The 23,019-nt window shown below is 44.7% G+C and overlaps 1 protein-coding gene across 2 annotated transcripts in view; it reads right to left on the reverse strand.

The window, feature by feature from the left end:
* LOC147712986 (purine nucleoside phosphorylase-like) overlaps positions 1 to 23,019 on the reverse strand; it is a 152,723-nt gene that overhangs the window by 51,813 nt on the left and 77,891 nt on the right. For both annotated transcript variants that reach the window (XM_086923606.1, XM_086923607.1), the window contains 2 exons: positions 13,880 to 14,055; positions 12,284 to 12,474 (listed from right to left, as the gene is read on the reverse strand). In XM_086923606.1, coding sequence (XP_086779732.1) covers positions 12,284 to 12,474; positions 13,880 to 14,055 — 367 coding nt within the window. The remainder of the gene's footprint in view (positions 1 to 12,283; positions 12,475 to 13,879; positions 14,056 to 23,019) is intronic.

The raw sequence follows: 23,019 nt of genomic DNA on the forward strand, positions 1-23,019 counted from the left end.
CTGTTGAGAGTGTAAAAGCGATTCAGAATGAGGCCACCGAAACTGGAAAAACTAAGTGGAAGGAGAGCACAGGAAAGTTGGATGCGAACGGATGTTGGATTGATTTGTCGGAAAGTCAGAGGTGGATGTTGCCGGATGCATATGTGCTGGCTGTTGTGACTATGACACACGGCTTGTCACATATTAGCGCGAAAGGTATATGTAAGTTGCTGTCCCCTGTATGGAAGAATGATGGTATTGCTAAGTGTGCTGAGAGAGTGGTTAAGAATTGTATGGTATGTATGATGTACAATCCCGGCAAAGGCACCCCTACACCACCTGGCCATTTTGCTCCTCCTACATGTCCCTTTGAGGTTATTCAACTAGACTTCATCCATATGGAGAGATGTAATAACCTGAAGTACGTTTTAGTTGTGGTTTGCGCATTCTCCCGATGGATCGAAGCCTATCCTCTTAAAGATAATACAGCCCTGTCCACAGCGAAAGTCCTACTGAAGGAATACTTTCCTCGGTATGGAATGCCACGGATTGTATGGTCTGATAACGGAAGTGAGTTTGTGGGGAGTGTGATGAAGAGTGTGTGTAAGGGCCTTGGAATTACACAAAAATTCCACAGCGCCAATCATCCCCAGTCAGCGGGTTTGGTTGAAGGGTACAATGGTACTCTAAAATTGAAACTTGCAAAGATTCAGGCTACGACTGGTTTGTCATGGCCTGATGCTCTGCCCCTGGCTCTCTTGTCAACCAGGGCGACTGTACACTCTCGAGTAGGGCTTAGCCCATATGAGATTGTGTTTGGCCGTCCTGCAAACATTTGGGGGGTTCCTAGACCTGGGTCCTTTAGCAGTCTTGAGTACCTAATGTTAATTTATTATCTTCATGATCTGACTGCTAAACTGAGGTTAATTCATCAACAGGTCTTTGAAGCACTGCCAGCACAGACAGAGGGTCCTGGACATCGGCTCCAACCAGGTGACTGGGAGGTCACCAGAAATTTTGGCCGCAAGCGGAATTTGGAGCCGAGATTTGTGGGACCCTATCAGGTTCTACTCGCCACAAGACCGGCATTGCCGCATCAGAAATAGAAACTCCGGTGAAATTTGTGCCGTTCAGTGATGCTCAGCCTGTAGGAGACACTTCAGTGCAATCAGATAACTTTGTTGAACCTTCACCATTGGGAAACTCAAAACTTGAACTATCGTCTGACCGACAGGACTCTGTTCCGCAACCTGAACAATTATTTGAAAAGCAGACTCGTCCTGGAAGAAGCAGATATTTTCCTCGTTCTCATACCAAAGACTAATAAATATTTTTTCTGCTTTTTCCCCTTTTTGAACTTCACGTTACCCCCTCATTATCATCTAGAACATTTTTTCAACAATTGTAGTCTCCATTAATTCTTGAGTTCTTTTCCACGTGTGTGTTTTTCCACAGCTAGGAGATTTTGTATTATAATTGAACATTTTGATTAAAGAACCTTATATCCGGGTTGACCGTAGGGCCGTGCGGGTACTTCCTTCTGTTTAGCAGGTTCCTGACACTAGGTCGGTACTTTTGTCGATTCCTAGGAACTCCTGGGGATTGATAATCGCTACTCAGAACGAAGTGCGTCAAGAACGTTGCGGACGGTGTTTAGAGGATGGAATTCTCAAAGTTGTCGGAAGTAGAGAAGACTCTAGCGCAAAGATTAGTATTACACAGGGTTGTAAAGACTAAATGCTTTCTGTTTCAGGTGTTCCTACTGTTCTTGACTGTTTCTATGCTATTGGTGGGTGGAGTATATTATGGAATACTATCGTTATTGCCTTCAGCTTCACCTACTTCTTCCTCTGAACCGAAATCTGTTCCTACTGTTTCCCCTCATTCCTTTCACCCTCTACCTCAACACGAACAGGTTAGACGTGCGGATTTCATGAACAATTCCTTTGTCCAGCTCCTACATCAGCATCAGTTGGTGATGAATACTACCAACTGTTGGGTGTGTGGTTTAATGCCACATACCATGGATAGGGGAATTCCGTACTTGGTCCTTCCTTATAGTTCCCAGGGGTCAGCTCGAGCATTCCAAACTATGTTTCATAGCGCACTAGATTCCGACCCCCATCGAGAGCCGCGCACTGCAGATCATGGTCCTGGCCCGTACCACAAGCCTTTGGCAAGAGCGATTGCCGATTTAGATAGGGATATTTTTGACGCATCGCTCATCCCAGAGGAAGAGGTGCGAGCATACAGAGATCTGAGTGAGGCTGAGTATAGCATATCAGTGTGTGATCGGCAGCTTAAAAGCTCGTCTCCGATCTGGATCGTACCCCATCTCGGTAACTTCTGTTTGAAAGGTCTTGGTCGAAGTCCGCGAGCCCAGCTCGGGAGGAGTGCCTGTACTGAAACGTATGTTTTACCAACGGCCTCTTCCCCTGTTCTTTTGACTGCCAAGGGTACATACTTTGTCTGTTATGACCGCGCATATACATGGTTGCCACGTGACTTTTCAGGCACCTGTTATATTGCGAATCTGTTGCCACCGACTTTCACCGTCGGGTCAGACTATCACAAGACCAGAGTTGTGAGAGGTGTTATTAGCGAAGAAGACACTGCTGGTCAAGAAGCAGGTGACTTCTTTAAGGGTTTCTTGCCGTTTTGGGGACCTATGATCAATAGTAGGAACCTGAGACAGTTGACTCGAGTGGTGGAATCAACTGCTAATATCACTGCCAGTGCCCTTGGTAATATAACAGCGGAGCTGCAGGCGGACAGGCTTATGACGTTGCAGAACCGTATGGTTTTAGACGTTGTTCTTGCAGATAGAGGTGGAGTATGTAAGTTGATCCATTCGAGTTGCTGCATTTTCATTCCTGATAACGCTCCAACTGTCTATCAAGCCATCTCGAAGTTGCATAAGATCTCCGAGTCCATACACGTGGACGTAGGTGATTGGATGCTACTAGGATGGTTTTGGGGCTTGATGTCGACGTGGGGTTGGAAGATTCTGATGATCATTGGGGTTGTTGTAGCATTTCTGTTCACGTGTTGTCTTTGTATGCAGTGTGGTCCTGCCTTATGTGGCCTCTGTGCTACGACGTGTATAAGACGGCCACCTGTTACCAAGGAAACATTGATGGATAGAATAATGTTGCAGCAACATCTGGATGGTCTGATGAATATCGAGATCGATTTTGATATCGACTAGTGCTTGCCTACATGAGGGCAAAAGGAGCGTCTGAGGTTCCGTGACAATTTTAAGTGGTGTTTTCGACTCGCTCGAATATGGACAAGTTTGGTATCTATGAACTGCAAATGACGAGTTTGGTGGGTGTACGTGTTTTCGCTACGCTAACCTGAACCGTTCATCTTGTTCGTGGGTTTCTTTATCTGAACCCACGGGTTCCATTTTAGATGCGGCATCCATTTTGTTTCTTGCCCTCAAGTAGCCAGCGAACGGACGCTGTCCGCTTCGTGACCCTGGGATTCCCAAATTCTTGCGGAAGACACGTGTTCCTTTGAGGGTGTCTTTATGACGAGGGGGATGACACAGCAGAGGCAGATGGCCTCGCTCGAGGCTCATCTTGCCGTGCCGGTCTATTGTTTCAGCCGTGCATTCATTAGGCACGTCTCCTTTGATCCTGCAATCGTGGTCCCGATATCACCCCCCTTATACTCTTTTCAATCTGTTGACTATCTTTTTCTTCCCTTACACCTGTTCTTGTCTTCTACTTCAACTCGTTTACAGCCGGAATGGAATGTACTCATGGTGGGATAATGTACTTTTACAGTTGGGAACCGGCGATGCCACTGTAATTATGTTCCGGGACCCTGAATACATGAAAGCGACCCTTTTTTTGACTTTTACTGTGGGAACCGAGTCGTAACCTTTTGTTTGTCATGTTGTTCTATGACGAAAAACTGTATAAAAGGAGCGATCCACAGATGCAATTTGAAGCAGTCTCCTAGAACCTACATACGTTGTACTTCTTGTGACTTCTGTGTTCCCTGCAGTAAATAAACCTTGATCTTTGACGCCGAAGGAAGTGTCCCGTGTCTCTGTCATTTGTACGGTAACCCACAAAGTTTCAGGTGTTGTCCCCTGGCACCGCTGGGTCTTAGAAAAGCCCAGTCCTTCAGTGGCTGATATTCTGTGACTGTGGCCCTTGATATGTCCAAAGCTCAGTAACAAAATTGTTCTAAATATTTCTGTTTTCAGGAGGTTCCTGAACTGCTCCTGATTGTGCTCAGACCTTATGGTAAAGTTGAGGGAATTTCAAAGTATAGGACCGAGCACTACCAGGGAAGTGCCTCTGTGTTTCATCCTCCTGAATGAACATTGATGGGACAAGTCGGCTGAAGATATGCTGAGGTTCCAGGCAGGAATTCGGTGTGGGGGTACATTCTAGAGATGCTGTGAGACTCTGTACAGTGGGATTTATGAATAGTGCAGAGAATTTGAATTTGATTCTGACTTTGACTCAAAGTCAATGTTGTGCTTTAAGGGTAGAATTGACGTAGTCACCTTTGAGGACTAGAGGACATGTTCTGGCTGTATGGTTCTGTAGCTTGATAAGAATCAGTGCATGCCTGTATTTGTGTCCGCAAACAAATATTGAGCATGTGACCAGATTTCAATGTTTATTCAGAAATTTTCTTTTTTTTTTTACTTCTTTTTTTATTGTTAGCAAGCTGACAAAAAAAGACATAGATACATTCATACATGTATTAAAGGACATCAAGGTAAGTATGTTATATAACACATGAATTAATATATAGAGACAATGAGAGAATTCCAAATTCATAATCAGTCAATAAAAATAAGTTTCTTTACACGTTCGTAAAAAAAATTAAAAAAAAATAAAAGGTAGAAAATTAACAATTGTACAACATTGAGCAGAGTTTTACTCTAGGAAGGTTCCCCAGTTTCTATTAAATTTAATCAGTGAGCGTGTTCCCCTGAGATTTGCTAGGGCTAGCTCCATGGCATGTATCTCTGTTGCTAGTGCCCACCAGTCCCAAACCGTCGGTGATTCCGTACAGGTCCAGGCTCTGGCCAGGGTTAATTTGGCACAAGACATGAGTATAGTAAGTAAAGCAGATTGTGGAGATGACAGGGGATAGGAGTCTAGTAAAACCGAGGCAGCCGTGAAGGTAGGTAGCAAAATATTCTTTATTCTCAGAACATTCTGTATGTGCCCCCAAAAGGTCTTAAGTTTGGGGCATGAAAACAGCATGTGTACTAAATTGGCTGCATTGGCTAAACATTTAGGGCATTTAGTGCGATGGCTATAAGCGGCGTTAGGGGACCATCTAGAAATTCTTTCAGGGGTATAGTAGAGCATGCAGGTTGTTCTGAATTGTTGTAGCCTGAGGCTGGATGACAGTACAAGCTTATTGATATTAGCCAGAGAGTGCTCAATTTGTTTCGGGGTAATATTTAAGCCCAAATGAGTGCCCAACTTCGCAGCTAGTTTATCACCATCATTCACTTTAAAGTTACTGAGTGATTTGTATGCCTCACTTATAACTGATTTGTTCTTATTTGAATATAGACAGGTCCATACATCGCATTCAGTAATATTTTGGATCTTTTTTTTATTAATCAAGTAATCGTGCATCTGTAGATGTTTGTATCTTGTGGCTTCCGGTAAGTCATATATCCGTTTGAGCGTATTAAATTCCAAGAACCCCTGCATGCCATACAAATCTGCCAAAACCCTAATCCCAAGCGCCGCCCAATTATGAGTAATATTATCCGTAAAGATAGCCGGGAGACCTGGGTTTCCCCATAACGGAAGCTTTGAGTGAAAAAAAGATGTTTTGCAGAATGTTAGTACATTGCCCCAGATCCTAACAATGTCTGTAGCGGTCTTAAATCTCACCCTCTTGTAGTAATTCGGATCACTAACTCTAAGCAAAAACAAATGTGAGTCTTGTTTCAACATAAAAGAGTGAAAAAATAGAACTCTTTCTCCGTGAAGTAAGGAACGCAAACGTGTAAAGAACGCAGACCAGAAATACAATTTAAAATCTGGAAAGTTCAGCCCTCCCTCATTTGTATTATTTTTTAGCATTTTTAATGACCTTCTCGACTTTTTGTAACCCCATATAAAGCTACTCAATACTCCATCTAGATGTTGAAAGAACTGATTATTTAGTGCCAGTGGGATGGATCGAAATAAATAGACAAACTTTGGCAAAACCTTCATCTTTATGAGATTAATTCTACTAATCAAATTCAAGGGCAATCTGTTCTACTTTTTTAATAGTAAAATAGTTTGTTTGATCAGCTCGTTGTAGTTTATATTGTTAATATCTTGTATTTTGGTCGTTATTTTGACCCCTAAGTAGGTAGCATCTTTGCAAATCTCGGGGACAGCCACGGTAGGGGAGTAGTTGGCTATGACTTGTGTCTTCTGTGGATTAAGTTTATAATCAGACACCTTCCCGAATTTCCCAGCCTCTATAGAGATCCCTTTCAATGCTTCAGCGATGTCGGAAGTATAAACGGCAATGTCGTCCGCATAAGCTGTCATTTTCAGCTCCTGTGAGCCGGAGCTAAAATGTACAATCAAGATTTGGGAGTGAAGGGCAAGCAAAAAAGGTTCTAGCGAAAGGGCAAATAAAAGAGGTGAGAGGGGACAGCCCTGATGGGTCCCACGCATAATTGGAAATTCTGAAGAAGTCAAACCCGCGTAGCAGATGCAGGCAGTGGGCTTATCATAAAGTGCCTGTATACCCTTCAGGAAGTTCCCCCCCGAAACCCATTTTAGACAGCGCGCTCCAGAGATAGTCCCACCCCACTCGGTCAAAAGCTTTTGCAGCATCTAATAAGATCATGCCGAGTGGGGTCGACTTCGTCTCCGCAACATCAAACGCCGTGATGGCCATGTTTACATGTGTCGTAGTATCTCTCCCGGAGATAAACCCGTGTTGTTGTGGGTTAACGGTTTGGGGCATGATAGGGACTAGTCTAAGTGCCATATTTTTTGCGAATATTTTCGCATCAGTATTTATCAGGGAGATGGGTCGGTATGACCCTCTCTCCTCCTTGGGCTTATGTTTCTTTAAAAAAAAAAAAGTTTTGTCCTGTTCCAAGATTTGGGAGCCGTTCCAATTAGCCCAACTGATTGCATAACTTCCAGAAGTAACTGTTCAAATTCCATTTTACAGGCTTTGTATAGTTCCAGAGGTATTGTATCCTCTCCTGCCGCTTTTCCGATAGGCAGGAAGTTGATGGCCTGGTGTAATTCTGCCAACGTTATATAGTCGGACAGTGAGCCCATGCCTGAGATGTTCTCTGTGTTCATTGAGTATTCTTCAACATATTCCCGGATTAGATCATGGTTTGCAGGGTTGTCTGGGGTATGTAGATTTCTGTAGTAATCGGCAAATTGCTCAAGTATATCTTGTGGCTGGTTGTATAATTTGTTGCCATGCCCCCGGATATTAGAGATTAAAGTGTCTGCTCTATCTTCGGCGACTTTATAGGCCAGGATTTTGCCGATTTTATCCCCCCCCCTCGTATTGTGCAATTTTAAATTTATGGATCTTGGCGCTACTTTTTTGAATAAAATTAGATTTTATGTCATTTTTAAGCGCACTGAGTTTAAGGCTGATTTCTGTAATTGTTGGGAGATTAAGCCGAAGCGCAGAGGCCAGCAGTTCTTCTTGTTTAGTTATACTTGCTATTAACATGACCTTGTGCTTCCTTCGTTCTGCGTTTTGCCTGATCACATAAGCTTGCGTAAAACCCCTGATACTAGCCTTGCAGGCATCCCATACCATACAACACCCAGCTGAGTTCTTATTAATATTTATAAATTCATTGAGATGGGCTTTAAGCTGCGTCATATAGGTTGAGTCTGAAATTAAGTATCTAGGAAAAGAGAATGGTCTAGGGGGTGTCCTAATGCTTGGTGTATCAAATGTCAATATTAATGCATTGTGGTCTGAAGTAATTTGGGGGCATAGAATCATGGATCCAAGATGGCGGAGGCTCCGTTCTCCTCTCCCGAGCTCGCAAGGATATGTAACCTAACGGATGGAACCAAAACCGAATTGAACTGAGTTGAGCACATAAGCGCTGAATCAATAAATATCAAAAACTCTCAAATCTTTTAAACAAAAACTAGGTTGGTGGCTTTTCTTCTCATAACACGCCGATGCTCCTGCTCCCTGACTCGGCCTGGCTGCTTCGGCGGATGCTCCGCGACTTGCTCAGCAGCTCCGGGATCGGTTGGATTGGGCTCAGTCTTGGCCGGCGAGTGACTGCCGGCGTTTTGCGGTTTAGGAGAATGTCTCCCAAGAACCCGAACCCGCCACGTTTGACGAGTAACAGCAAGCAGGCGGTAGCGGCCCCCCCCCACGGCTCCCTCCGCTACAGCCGCTACAGCCGCTACAGCCGCTCCAGTAATTACAGCGGCAGCACCACCTCCGCCGATTGGGGAGGCTATGATCGAGGGCGCCTCATTAGAAGACAGCAAGGGCCCCGCTTTGCCAGGAGGAAAGAAAGCTGCAGTTGCCGCATCGTTCGTAGAGCCGGAGCCAGCTGCTACCACCAAGAAGCTGAATCCGGTTGAAGATCTGGCCAAAGACAAACAGGTACTGAGACCGCCTACCCTTTTAGTGGGGACACAGCCTAAAGGCTCTAAGGGCTCTACTCCTAAGACAGCCAAAACTGGGCCTAAATTGACTGTCAAAACGGGGGGGTCGGCAGGAGAAATAGTTCCACAGTCTCTAATAAAAGCTGCTACAAACCACAATGCAACTCAGGAGGGGGGAAACCAGCAATGCTTGCACATAACCATGATGCTGATATTAATGCTGATACTGACTTTGAAGGACTCTCTATTAATCCCTCGGGTGCGCAGCCATTGATAGGGGGGCATAGCAATGGTGACAGAAATGGTGACAGTAATGTTGACGCTGAACAGCCGCTGCTCGAGGGGGGTGACCCTTCCATTCCAGCCCACATACCACGGCCTGATCCCACAAGTGTCACCCAGCCAGCACCCTGTGATTCGACCCCAAACAGTCTAGAAGCCCACTTGAAGGATGAGGAACGTGGGGCACAAAACGAGCATTTAGCGCATACAATGCCTACAGTGGATATTGAGCTGGACTCTTAGGAGGATTATGAGGCTGAGACTGAGACCGAGGATGACTTTACTGCCAACCCTCTTGTAGGGGGGTGTATCTCTAAGGTTAAGGCTAAGGGCAAACAAAAAGCAAGGAGAGGTAGCAAGGCTGGTGCTATCTCTAAACGGTAAAAACCAAGCAATAACCTAGCTTTAAGGAAGAACATGCCAGACAAAAGCCCACTCAGAAAATGGATCGAAGCAAAGGGCTTGGTCAAAACCATGACGCTAAGGCTCTCAGGAGCAAGCCCCACAGACTCTATACCTGTACTGATCACTCCGGACAAAAGCATCTTAACTGACCCTGTTAGTCTGCCTCCTGAGGACTTGACAGAGGAAGCACAGTCTCAAGTGCAGGGGAATTTGCCTGCTTCATCTGATACCTCAGAACCAACACTGGCCTACACAAATGACGTTTTGCATCCTAACATTAATTTAGTTGCCCATACAATAGGCAACGCCAGCTTTCCTTCTCCAGAGGGGTCAACCTCCGGTCCTGCTTTGGCCTCTTCTTCACCTGTTAGGGCCAAAAACAGGGGCAACCCACCAGATGAGGGATCACCGAGACAAGACTCAAGAACGGAAGCAGCCAACTCCTCCCCTCTGGATGAAATACTAATGATACTGAGCAAGCAGTTGAGCAACCAACGTGCAGAAGCACAGGAGTACTATCTCCAACTTAGGGAGGATAACAACAAGATGCAATCCTCTCTATGCGACCTTACTACTAAAATTGAGGGGATCTTGCAGGAAACCACGGAACTACAGCAACAGGTGGTAGAGGTGGAGGAGTCAGCCACTAAAATAACAGTTGTAGTGGAAAAGCACGATGACCAGCTGACTGCACTACAGTTAAAAGTCGAGGATTTGGAAAACAGGCAGAGACGATCTAATCTAAGACTATTTGGTATTCCGGAGAGATCCGAGGGCTCAGACCCAAGGGCGTACATTGTAGGGGTACTCCAGAAGGCTTTTCCCGACTTGGCAGATAGGGATTGGGACTCACAAATTCAGCGGGCCCACCGTCTGCCTTTGTTTCAAAGAAATAGAGAGAATCAGTTTCCACGTCCCTTTCTAATTTATTTTGTCAACTTTCTTTTGCATCAGTTGGTTTGGCAGAGAACCCGCCCTAACTCTCCAATAGCTGTAGGGGAGTTCTCGTTTTTTGTACAATCAGACCTAAGCAGGGACACCATGGATAGGAGGTGGCAGCTCCGTAAACTGATGGACCCCATTAAGGCTTGTGGAGGGCATGTGTTCCTCCAAGAACCCGCCCGTCTTAAGGTTACTAGAAACGGGCGGACACATATCTTTAATGATGCTAAGGAAGCAGAGACTTACCACTCTAGTATCAGCTCTAACCAGAGCCAGAGCCAGACTTAAAATACCTACAATTAGCCCTAAGGGTGGTGATTAATGTATCAAAAAGTGAGGATGAGGGGGGGGGGAGGGGAGGGGGAAGGGAAAAAAGGGGGGGGAATAAATAAATAAATAAATAAATAAATAAATAAATAAATAAATAAAATAAAATAATAAATAAAAAGAGTACAAATACATAATTTTTTAAGAAACAGGATTTAGCTTAGAGGGCTTAATAGAGGGTCACCTCTTAGTATATGATAAATCTTCATTTAGTTCCATTCTTATTTAATTCTTGCTTAGTATGCACAATGATGTTTGATAAGGGGGGGGGGCAGAAGCCTCTCAGGGTGATCCACCACACGAGCTGCCTCACCAACGGCAGCTGTAGCTGGAGGGTGGTTCTTCCCCGGCTGGGGTGAGAGCCAGGGGGGTGGGAGGGGGTGGGACCCCTTCTCCGCAGGTTGGGGGCAAGGGGAGGTGGGGGGGGGAAATCACATAACATTTGTTCGCTGGCTGACAGGGGAAAATATGATGAAGAATTTGATAAAGACATCAAATCACTGTTTATTGAATGGTTTATCGGCTGTGTTAGGTGTTTGAGGGACCAAGACCTATTATTTGATTATCTGAAGATGGGTTTGATTTTTCTGCTATTTTATAAATGCATGTAATAAAATGTCTAGCTTGGAACGTAGCGGGGCTCAACAGTAAAAACAAAAGATCTTTGGTGTCAGAAGAGCTAAAACTACATAATCCCCATTTTTGTTTATTGTCAGAAACTCACATTATATGGAAGGATAGGAAAATATTAAGTCAAATGGGGTATGACATTTTGGTCTGCTCTACCTTTGGGAGCCCCCCAAGAGGGGTAGCTATCCTCAAGGATAGGCGATTTAGGGTTGAAGTAATGCAAACTGCCCACGATAAGGACGGCAGATGGGCTATTGCACAAATTAACTATGAAAACAACAAATATGTTTTGTGCGTGGTGTATGGTTCAAACTTAGATGAACCAATGTTTTTCGACCAATTAAATATGAAACTTTTGGATTGGAAGGGGGAAATTAGTATAATGGGGGACTTTAATTGCATCATGGACTATAAAATTGACACAACTAAGCCGAGTACTCATCAGAGGATGCATAAGACCAGGTCATCTATATTAGACTTATGTCGGACTCATAATATTAAAGACGCTTGGCGGCATCTGCACCCAAAAACACCAGGGTATACATATTTCTCAGCACCCCATAAGCTGTGTACCAGATTGGACATGGCATTAGTTAGCGATAATTTACTGCAAACTAGTTTATTCAGAAATTTTCATTGCAAATGTTTTCATCCTTACTGAAAGTTCAGATTTACACAGACATTCATGAATCCTAAATGTATGTTTGGATTATCCTATTACCTCCCAACGTCTTCTGCAGCAGATGCCTCTGAACTCTGCACACAGAGGCCCACTGCTGCTGCACTGCCCAAGAAATGTCCTTTTATGTTGAAAGTGTGCACACAAACTGCCTGAGGCACTGCACTCACTTCAAAGGAGGAAGTTTCTCCAAGGAGCTGCTTCTGCCTAAAAGGCATGACAGGCAGACAGAATGCTCTATAATGCCACACTAAATGTGTTTGCCTTTCATATTAGCAAATAATGCATAATGCAGTAAATGATCTTACATTTTGTGGTCATACTGGAAGGGTGATATACCCAATGTATCTCATCACCTTTAACGCAGAGAAGCATCGTCAACATATGACTATGGGTAGGATTTTGTCTGGAGAAGCAAATGCATACTTACCCACAGCATCAGCACCAAGGCGGTTCAACAAACGGCTCTCCGCGATGGTCTCAAAGCAGGGCCCACCAACACTACAGTATACACCTTCATGCAGTTCAGCAGAGTAACCCAGGTCTCTGCATACGGCCATGGCTATTTTTCGCAGGTCGCGGTCATAGGCATCTGACATCGGGAGAAACCGAGGGCCAAACCTACATTCACAAACATCTGGTGATTATTACCATAATAAACTGACTGCAAGGGGAAGAAGTAAAAACAATATGCTCGGAAATGGAGGGGATAGGAGTGAGGACTAGGAGGAAGGCATTGTAGAAGTATATAGAGGTTAGTGTATGAAGTGAGGTTTAAGGGCATGCAAGAGCAATGGAACACGGAGAAGGAAATAAGGGAAGGTTGTCGAGAAGGCATGAAGAGAGGAGAGGTGAGGGAGGACCAAAGAAGGATCAAAGAGGGTGGGGCCCAAAAAATGGATGCAAAAGAAGGAGACAAAGAAGGAATAGAAAAAAAAGTGGCAGTCAAAGGTGGGGCCACAGAAGCAGAAAAAGCTGGGACCAAAGAAAAAGATGGGCCAAACAAGGAATGGGAAATGGGACCAAAAAAAGTGGAAGTGGATGAACCAGGAAACAGAGAAAGAGCCAAAGAAGGGGCAGGGGTACGAAAGAAGACATATGGTAGCAAGGAAGGGGGTCACAGAAGATATGGGTGGCAGAGAAGGAGTGGGTAGGGGACAAAAAAGTGAAGAAAGACACCAAAGTAGCAGGAAAGGGCGATCAAAGATGGAGCTAGAAGCCACAGATGGAATGGGGAGAGGCAAAGAGGAAGTAGAGATGGGAGCCAAAGGGGGAGTATGTAAGGGGGCCAAAGAGGGATCAGAGAGCGGAGTCAAGAGGGACACTCAGACAGAATGGAGAGGGGGCGAAAGAGCAGGCAGGAATGGGCTCAAGTGGAAGTATAGGGTGTCAGTGAGGTCAGGAAAGGGTCAAGGAAGCAGAGGAGGTCTAGGCCGGGTAAAGCTGGAAGGTGGAGGTCGTCAAGGCAAATGGAGAAGATACAGTGGAAAATAGATTACTGTGCCATGAGGTTTTGTGGGGGATGGTAAAGGCAAGAAGAGGTGCAGAAAACAAGATAAAAGAGGGGATATCAGGAAATTTTAGAAAGAGGGAGATGATGACAGTGGAAAAGCACAGGTGAAGAGATAGGAGGAGCAAAATGCTAGGGTAAGGAAGAAGAAAGGCTATTTGAGGTGAAGTGGAGAGTCAGGCAAGTAGAGCTGGTGAAAGTAGGAAGGGGGAAATATTCGAATAGGTGACATGGGCCGTGAGGGAAGCAAAGGGGAAGGGGAGTTCAGGGGGAAGTGGAGTAGATGGTGAGGCGTTGGTGAAAGAAGGAAAGGATGATGGAAGTGAGAAGGTGGCAGAGGAGTACTAGTAAAAGAAGGTAGTGTGGACAGAGGTAAAGAGAAAGGGTGGGATGAAAGTAGCCCTAAGAGAGGATGGACATTAAAAGGGAAAAACCACAACAGACTGAGAAAATGAGTAATAGACAGCAGATCTGATGCAGGTAAAGATCTCCTGCTAGGAAGGTAAGTATTCTCACCGATCCTCGTTGGGGCCCATCAGCGGGCTCTGCCCAGCAAACCCCAGCAGGTTGATCTGATCCTTGATCACCATCATATGACCTACTCTGTAGTCCTCGTTGAGGCCTCCAGCTGCATTGGTCACAATGAGTGTCTGCACACCTATGAGGTGGAACACCCTGACTGGGAAAGTCACCTTAGAACAGAAGAGAGGCAATCAAAAGTCAGCAAGAGCAACAACTTTAACATACCTGAGTGGGTTACAAAATGTGTTGTCCGTGGTTTGGCAGGGCTTAGGCTGCAAATTGTACCTCATGGGTAGATGTAACTGAGGAAGTGTACAGTTGAATTAAACATAATTGAAGACGTTACAACATTTGCAGTGGGGTTACAAGATGGCTGTGGTGATCAGAGAATGTGCCATAAGGATTCTAGAACCAACAGTGGAAGGAAAAGCAGTTTGATCATAGAGTCCTGCACTGTGTGGGGGTGATGATAAAAGGTCAGATGCAAATAAACATAACCAGGCCAAATGAGTCAAGAACATCATAGGAGAACAGGACGCAATGGCAACCAAACCAATCATACTAGAGAACCATGCCTTTCTGTCTGTAGGAAGAAAGATCTTTTGACAAATAACATGATAAAGTCAAGTCAAGTCAAGTCAAGAAATTTATATAGCGCGCTACATACCCATAGGGTCTCAAGGCGCTAGAGGGAGGGTGGGGAATTATTTGTCGAATATCCAAGTTTTAAGTTGCTTTCTGAATGCCAGGTGGTTCTGAGTGAGGCGAAGGTGAGTGGGAAGTGAGTTCCAGGTTTTAGCTGCCAGGTAGGAGAAGGATCTACCTCCCATGGTGGTTTTGTTGATGCGAGGTACCGTGGCAAGGGCTTGGTTGGAGGATCGCAGCTGACGGGAGGGGGTGTAGAAGGACAATCGTGTGTTGAGGCATTCGGGCCCAAGTTCGTAAAGTGCTTTGTGTGCGTGGGTTAGGAGGCGGAAAGTAATCCTCTTATTTACGGGGAGCCAGTGGAGGTTTTTCAGGTGACCAGAGATGTGTTCTTTACGCGGGATGTCTAGTATGAGCCTGGCTGAAGCGTTCTGGATGCGTTGGAGTTTATTCTGGAGTTTTGAGGTGGTACCGGCGTATAGTGTGTTTCCGTAGTCCAGGCGGCTCGTGACCAGTGCGTGGGTGACCGTTCTTCTAGTTTCGGTGGGGATCCAGCGAAATGTTTTTTTGAGCATGCGAAGAATGTTGAAGCAAGATGATGAAACGGCGTTGACTTGTTTGGTCATCGAGAGTGAGGAGTCCAGGATGACGCCCAGGTTCCGTGCGTGGTCCGTCGGGATGGGGGCTTTTCCAAGGGCTTCTGGCCACCAAGAGTCATCCCAGGCGGAGGGGGAGGTGCCTAAGATGAGGACTTCTGTTTTGTCTGAGTTCAGTTTCAGACGGCTGTGCTTCATCCACTTGGCTACTTCTTTCATTCCTTCGTGTAAGTTGGTTTTGGCGGTGTTAGGGTCTTTGGTGAGTGATAGGATCAGTTGAGTGTCATCCGCGTAGGAGATGATGTTGAGATTGTGTTGGCGAGCGATGGCCGCAAGGGGGCTCATGTATACGTTGAAGAGGGTGGGACTGAGTGACGATCCTTGTGGCACGCCGCAGATGACTTCAGAGGCCTTTGACTTGAATGGTGGGAGGCGGACTCTCTGTGTTCTTCCGGTGAGGAACGAGGTGATCCATTCCAGTGCTTTTCCTTGGATTCCTACGTCTCTGAGGCGCTGTAGAAGGGTGCTGTGACAGACTGTGTCGAAGGCAGCGGAGAGGTCGAGGAGGATGAGGGCGACCGTGTCTCCATTGTCCAGTAGAGTTCGAATGTCATCTGTTGCTGCGATGAGGGCGGTCTCAGTGCTGTGTTTGGCTCGGAAGCCGGACTGTGAGGAGTCAAGGGATTTGTTGGTTTCGAGGAAGGCGACGAGCTGGTTGTTGACAGCTTTCTCAATGACTTTGGCCGGGAACGGAAGAAGCGAGATGGGGCGGTAGTTTTTGAGTTCGGTGGGGTCAGCTGTGGGTTTTTTCTGAAGGGCGCTGAGTTCTGCGTGTTTCCAGCTTTCCGGGAAGGTGGCGGAGTTGAGGGAGCAGTTGATGACATCTCGGAGGTGTGGTGCTATGATGGAGTCTGCTTTGTTGAAGATGTGGTGAGGGCATGGGTCAGTTGGGGATCCTGAGTGGATGGAGTTCATCAGGCGGATGGTGTCCTCAGTGGAGATTGAGTTCCAGTTATTAAGGATGTTCAGGGGGGGTGAGGGTCCTGCAGAAGATTGGGTGGGTTGGTCTTCGGGTCGGTTGTCGAAGCTGTTGTGGATGTCTGCGATTTTGTTGTGGAAGAAGGAAGCTAGGGAGTCGCAGAGGGCTTGGGAGGGGGTGATGTCGTTGGAGTTGGCTGATGGGTTGGTAAATTCTTTGACGATGTTGAATAATTCCTTGCTGTTGTGGGCGTTGTTATCTAGACGGTCTTTGAATGCGGCTTTCTTGGCAGACCGGATTAGTTGGTGAGTTATTTATCTGTTGCTACAAAAATTAAGTGGTATCCCATAAAAGTCAGCTGTGAAGGGCTAATACATTTAACAGCAGAGTTTCTAGACTAAATAACAAAGTCAATTTCACATTTCTCAGGGAAGTGGGGAGATGAATTCAAATTCAAGATTAAACAAAAATACCTAAGCCTGGAGTCAAGCTTGAAGTTGTTCAGAGATTACTTTCAATATTTGTTCTATTGTATTTTTAAATCAAAGGTGTTATTTAAGAGAGTTAGGGGACATTGTGACCTCATTCAAGAGACGCGATTCCATTTGTATTATTTCAGTGATTTTACAAAGAGACAATTAAATACTGCACGATCAAACACAATAAGATATAAACAACTATTTACAGAATACATTTATTATTTTTATGTTTACATCATGTTCAAAGTACTCAGATAAATTGCTACTGGATTTGTTGGTGGATGGGTGGGTGTCTTGGTGGTGGGTGTATCATGTTGGGCCGCAAGTGGCTACCTGGCGAGGATGATTTACACAATGTTGGCCCTAGTGCTTTGTTTTCTGTGTATCTGTTTCAGGCCCTATAGACCTGGAAACTAGATCCTATTGGGTTATAAATTATATTATACCATAAGGGTCACTAAGATGCAGGCTCAACACTCTCGCAGTGTTGGAATGCTTCTCTTCAGGTCCTCAATCTCTGGTCATTCTGGCTAAGGCCACAATCGTTTCTTTGGTTGATTCTTCTTAGCTCGGTTGCATGACATTTGTGACTTCTGACAACTCATTTTCTTCTCATACAGGAAGTACAGCTACCTCTTTTCGAAGGTATGATACTACAACAGGGCTTCTAAAGAGTCTTGCCCTGGTAGGAACTGGAAACCAGCAGGATTTTGTTCCTGGCAAATCCATTTATGGACTGGTGCAGAGAGTCTCTTCAGAAGTCCAGACAAAGAACAACTACTAGCTGAAAAAAAGCTGTCTATGTTCTGCTTTGTGAACACTGACAAACGTTGGGAGCAAACACGGCACAAAGGCAGGTAACAGACCATGATGCATGTTTTTGTTAAGGTGAACCTGGGATAGTGGTAATATGAAAATAATACAGCAAATAATAAATGTGCAGAATTAACATGTTAGCTTAAATGAAAAAAAAAGCATTAAAATGTAGTAAGCAATCATATCATATTTATTTGTACTATGCCTCAAATAGTTAAAGTAATGCTGCTTGAAAGCCTATCTTGACTAGAAATGCTAAAACACGCATTAAATGTGTATTTCTTGACTTCTCCATCTGCATGTTTTTTTTTCATAATAAATAATACCTTCCTAAAATGTTTTCGTATATTTCCACAGAATTGTTCTACTTACACAAAGATCACTGTTAACAAATGTTTAGACATTAGTCTTTTAATGGGTTAAAGAAGAGTTTATATATGAAGATGCAGCATTTATGAAGAATATTAACGGATGTTATGCTAAATGTTTTCTTTTCGTCATTTTAGTGTTTCAACTTCTACGTAGACCATTTTTAAGAAACTTGACATATTAGAAGGTTAGAAATGTAGTTTAAACATGAGAAAGTAGACATGAATGGGAACATTTCACACATGAACTTAGAATCTGTATACCTTAGTACAAATCTAACAGTGCTGACTGTGGACTATTGTTCTCTTGTGAGAAGAATAGGAGTGATCCTGTTCCCATGAAAGAATTGAACGCTGATTGGCTGACTGGAGACGGAAGAAGCAACATGTTGCAAAGCTTCAGAATGTGACGTCTTTAATAGTGCGTATTCCTAGAGCAGACATAGACACTCTTTACCACTCTTTTCCGGACACTTTTCAAGAGTCATTTCACACAGAACCAAACCTTAAGCCACTTGCTCTGAGAATCTACTGAGTTTCTAGAACCTCTCCTTATGCGGAGTTCTGCTTTGAATTATTTTGATCTATGAGATGACTTTAATGCTAAAGCTTCATGCTTTTCTCACTCTATCGAAATAGAGCTTGTGATGGGTTCTGACTGACTCCATTTTTAACAGATTCTTGGAAAAGGGATTAATTCCTTCATGGAACATGCTTTAATGCATTTATTATATGATCTGATTGGCTAATATTGATTTTTCCCATCTGTTCATATGTCGATGATTGGGATTAAGAAGAATTAACTTGTGGTCTAATAAAGATGGTTTACTAAAAGATTTGATCAATAAAACTGTTTAACTCATACCATTTTCTCAATATTGACTGAAAGCTGATTAGTGAATGTGATTAAAATGTATGTGATGTTCAGCTCTCCTCTTCTCTAAAACAATGTCAATGATCCATCGCCCTAGACAAAATACAAGCGTCGGGGGTGTATCTCTGATGCTGGTAAACCATACTTTATTTCCCCTGTTTTCACTTCAGAAAATCAATCTCATTCGGAGTTCTGTGAACTAATATTTAAGATCCAGCACAATGCAGCTAGGAAGGGAAGGGATCTCAGGTACGGTCTTAGGTCAAAACTCGCTGACAGGGCAACAGGATGTTCTGAACCCACTGGAGACATACATGGTTTTGGGCAGAATGTCTAGCACAATATACATATAGGGTGGCTGGTCCATAGGGAATAGTCCCACTGAGCAAAATGCTACACTCGCACAACACTCACGTAAAAAGCCACATACACAGTACACAGCACTGAGATCATAAGAGGGAAAGAAAGGACCACAGGCATTGATGTGTTTTACATGGGCGAGTCCCTAAGGACCAGATTTATTGGTAAAACCTTAAATCAATGGCCATACCATGTTAGCCAACCTATAGTCAGGTAGAAAGGGGCAGTAGATATCCTTGACAATGGCTGGATATACACTTTTAGTGCATCTCCTTATGAGAAAATTCCCGACTTTGAAATCTATCTTCTTAGGAAACAAAGAGTACTTTCAGGGGAAAAAGATTGTCAGAACCACACCACAATATAATCACAGGGCAGGCCATAAACCCGTCACAGTGAAATAACTCCCACAACATTTTACGACCGTTCCTCCTAAAGGCGTCCTCTTATGAGGCGTCCAACTCACTTGGTTTATTAGGCCAAAAACTACCAGACAGCACAGCTGTCTGGTTTGCTAAAGACAACATGGGGACATTCAGAAAGCTGACCCAGAAATGCATTCCATCCATTGCATAGTGGTTTGTAACTCACATTTTCTGGTTTTATATTTGTTGGCATTATTTGCTTTAGCTTGAGTTTGACCCTCCCTTTGAGCAAATATTGTTTACTGTATACTTCCAAGAGCTCTAAACAGGCCTTTAAATATAGATCTTATCTTGTCACATTTGTTGTGCATTCAAAGACAGAGGTCAAATGTCAAGCTCTAGCTTCCTGAGGGAGCTTGATGGTTGCTTCAGACTTCAGAGTTAGAGAATGTATGTGCCAATCATGCTGAGAATCCATGCAAGAGGAAAGGGTGTATGATGTTTTTTTTTAGCACATAAAAAAAGAGTTGTGCTGATGTTTCAAAATATATCAGAATTAATACAAATGAAGGTCTTCTTTTTTTTTAAATTCTGAAATGTAGTGGAACGAAATATTTGAATACGATCACAGCACATCAACACATGAGGTGATCACATTTGCACACCTATTAAACTGTATTTTGGTGTGAATGCAATGGTCATTTCAATTGAAAATGTGTTGTCTGTAATGGCAGTGTGCTATCACACCATACATACTCCAGACTATGCCACTCCACTCTATGCCTTCCCACTCCACGCACACGCCACTCCATTGTATGACACTCCACTTGAAGATTTATCCTCTGCCACAAATTATTGTTCTCTTTTTATTGAAACCTACATGTACTAATGTATTGAGATATTTGGGGAAATTAGGTAAATGTTGATGTGGCAATACATATTTTAGGAAAATAAGGGTGTCAATTTAATTAAGGTCCTTTTATAATTGATTTTAAACTGTCAAAGTTTGTTTTACTGAAAACAAAAAATAAAATTTGATACACATGTAATCTATGGTCGTCACATTGGAAATTCTTTATAAATTGTTATAATTTTGTTCTATGATTAAGTTGATACTAGCTAAGCTGTCCTTTGCCTAGGATTATATTTTCTGTTGTACTTCACTCTACATGCCATTCCACTCTACACCCTTCCACTCTAACACACTTTCGACACGGCACACCACTCGACTCAATGCCACTCCAATCTACTGAGACGTAACTCCACTGTACGCCTCCCTACTCAACACCACTTATCCAACTCCAGTCTACCCCTTTCCATTCTGATCTATCCCACTCCACTCTAATGTATATATGTATGGCACGCATTCACTATCTTGATCTGAGACATGCTGTATCGACATCTTGGCTTCAGCCAACCACAGCCTTCCCATGCTGGCACCATCGTTGCTCCATTTGGCAGTATCTCCGATCCTCAAGGGCATACGTCATGCCCTTTCCGCTGTTTACCCCTCCCCAAGAGCACCAACCAACTGCTGTTTTCTTATACAGCAGCCATTGTTTGGGCACTACCTTTTTAATTTTGTGTTATAAATGGGTGACCATTCTGCCACACTTCTGATGGAAACATCTGCCAGTGTATTCCTCACCTTGCGAATATCCCCTTGTGTCAGCAACATTCAGAAATTCTTTTTGTAGCTTTGCGCCGAGGTTGGCGACGTCACAGAGGCACGACACCGCACGCGACTCCGCTGATGTCACCGACTGCCTAATAGGCCGACACCGGCGTGATGATGTCAGTTCCCTTTTTTCCGTGTTGTCGATGCTGACGGTTTCTTGGGATCCTCTGTAGCTGTTGGTAACTTTGTTACTGTTTGTTTCATTTCGATGTCCTTTTGCTTCTTTGTGTCGAGATGTCCACGAAGAAGACTGGATTCAAGCCCTGCGGAGAGTGCGGCAAGACTATGTCTATTATGGATCCGCACGAGTGCTGCGTTTGGTGCTTGAGTTCAGACCATGACGTCGAGGATTGTTCATCCTGTAAGAAAATGAATCCTAAGACTCTCTGTGAGAGGGAGGCGAAACTCCTTGTTGCAAAGTTGAAGAGCAAAAAGGACAAGAAGAGGTCGAGGTCACGGACTCGTCGTTCCAGGTCGAGGTCGAGCTCGAAGTCACGTTCGAGGTCGTCTTCGGTGCATGTTTCGAAGTCATCAAGGAAGAAGCACAAGATGTGATCTCATGAGTCTCATCATCACTCTGAGAAGGACTCGAGCTCGAGACCGAAGTCGCTGGTGAAGTTGCTTCGCAAGGATGTGGAGGCTCCGACTCCGGAGGTGTAAGTCTCCGATGGCGAGGCTTCGACTGTGAATTCACCTGTTTATTCTCCGAAGCCGATGTTGAATCCTTCTCCGGCTTCTGACCAGGAGGGTGAGGGAGATGAAGAAGATGGAGGAGACAGAGGAGGCTCTGTTGCCTGCGGGTTTGTCGACCCCGGTGCGTCAGCCTGAGGTGGAGGTTGAAGTTGAGAAGACTCCGCTCCCTGGAGAGCAGCCTGTGGGCTCGTATCCAGCTTTTCCTGCTCCAGGTCAGGATCCTACTCAGTTCCTCAATGCCATGTATGGAGTATATTCAAAAGCTATGTACCCCTCTGGTGCACTGGTTGGTCCCAAGGGTCCATTAGCATACAATCTGGGTACCCCCCAGACTTACTCTCCTTCGCCTTTTATGCCATTTATGCCGGCTCCAATGCCGCCTTGGCTTTTCTCGACGCCAAGACCATCGACGCCGACTCCCTCGACGCCGATGCCGAATCCGATCCGACCTCGTGTTTAGCGGTCTGGTCCTCCGGCTTCGGGCTCGACGACGGCGACGGCTCCGACAGTGTCCATTCCAGATCCGTCAACTTCATTTATGAAGGAGAGGTTGAGCCGTGAGGCACAGAGACTTCTGGAAGAGCAGAGGTACCGTGAAGCAGAAATGGAAGAGGGTGAGCTGCAGGATTCAGAAGATCTTTTCGATGATCTGAGAGAGGCTAGTGGTCTTGAACTGTCCCCTGATTGGGATTTGCCCTCTGTTTCTGACGCCCCTTCTAAGGATGTGACACCTTATCACGTGGTTATAAGGAAGGCTGCAGACTTGTTGAATTTAACACTTCCTATTGCAGTGTATAAAGCTAATATACTGACTGAAGTCCTTCATTCGCCTACCTCTGTGGTTGAGCCTATGCTCCCTTTTAATTATGCTTTGGCGGAGCCTATATATGAGGTTTGGAAAAGACCGCTAACCATCCCTGCTGTTTCAAGGGCGGTTGCAGGAAGGTACAGGGTGGCGCCTGGTGATCCGGACTTTTTATCCACACACCCCTTACCAGAGAGCTTGGTTGTGCAGGCAGCCTGCTCGAAAAAATCTGTGGACTTTTTTCCACAGGTTCCAGGGGATAAGGAATCAAAGAAGCAGGACCAGGCTGCTAAAAACGTCTTTTTCTCTGCAAGCATTGTGCTCAAATCGACTAATGCTACTTGTCTTATGAGACGCTATATCCATGCGTTGTTGGATACAGTCAAACAGCTGGTTCCAAAGCTTCCGGAGGGGATAGGAAGGATTTTCAAGAGGTTATTGTTGATACTCAGGCTGCCGCTAGACAGGTCATTCAG

The sequence above is a fragment of the Lissotriton vulgaris genome, chromosome 5 (genome assembly GCF_964263255.1).
Source record: "Lissotriton vulgaris chromosome 5, aLisVul1.2, whole genome shotgun sequence".
Classification (NCBI taxonomy): Eukaryota; Metazoa; Chordata; class Amphibia; order Caudata; family Salamandridae; genus Lissotriton; species Lissotriton vulgaris.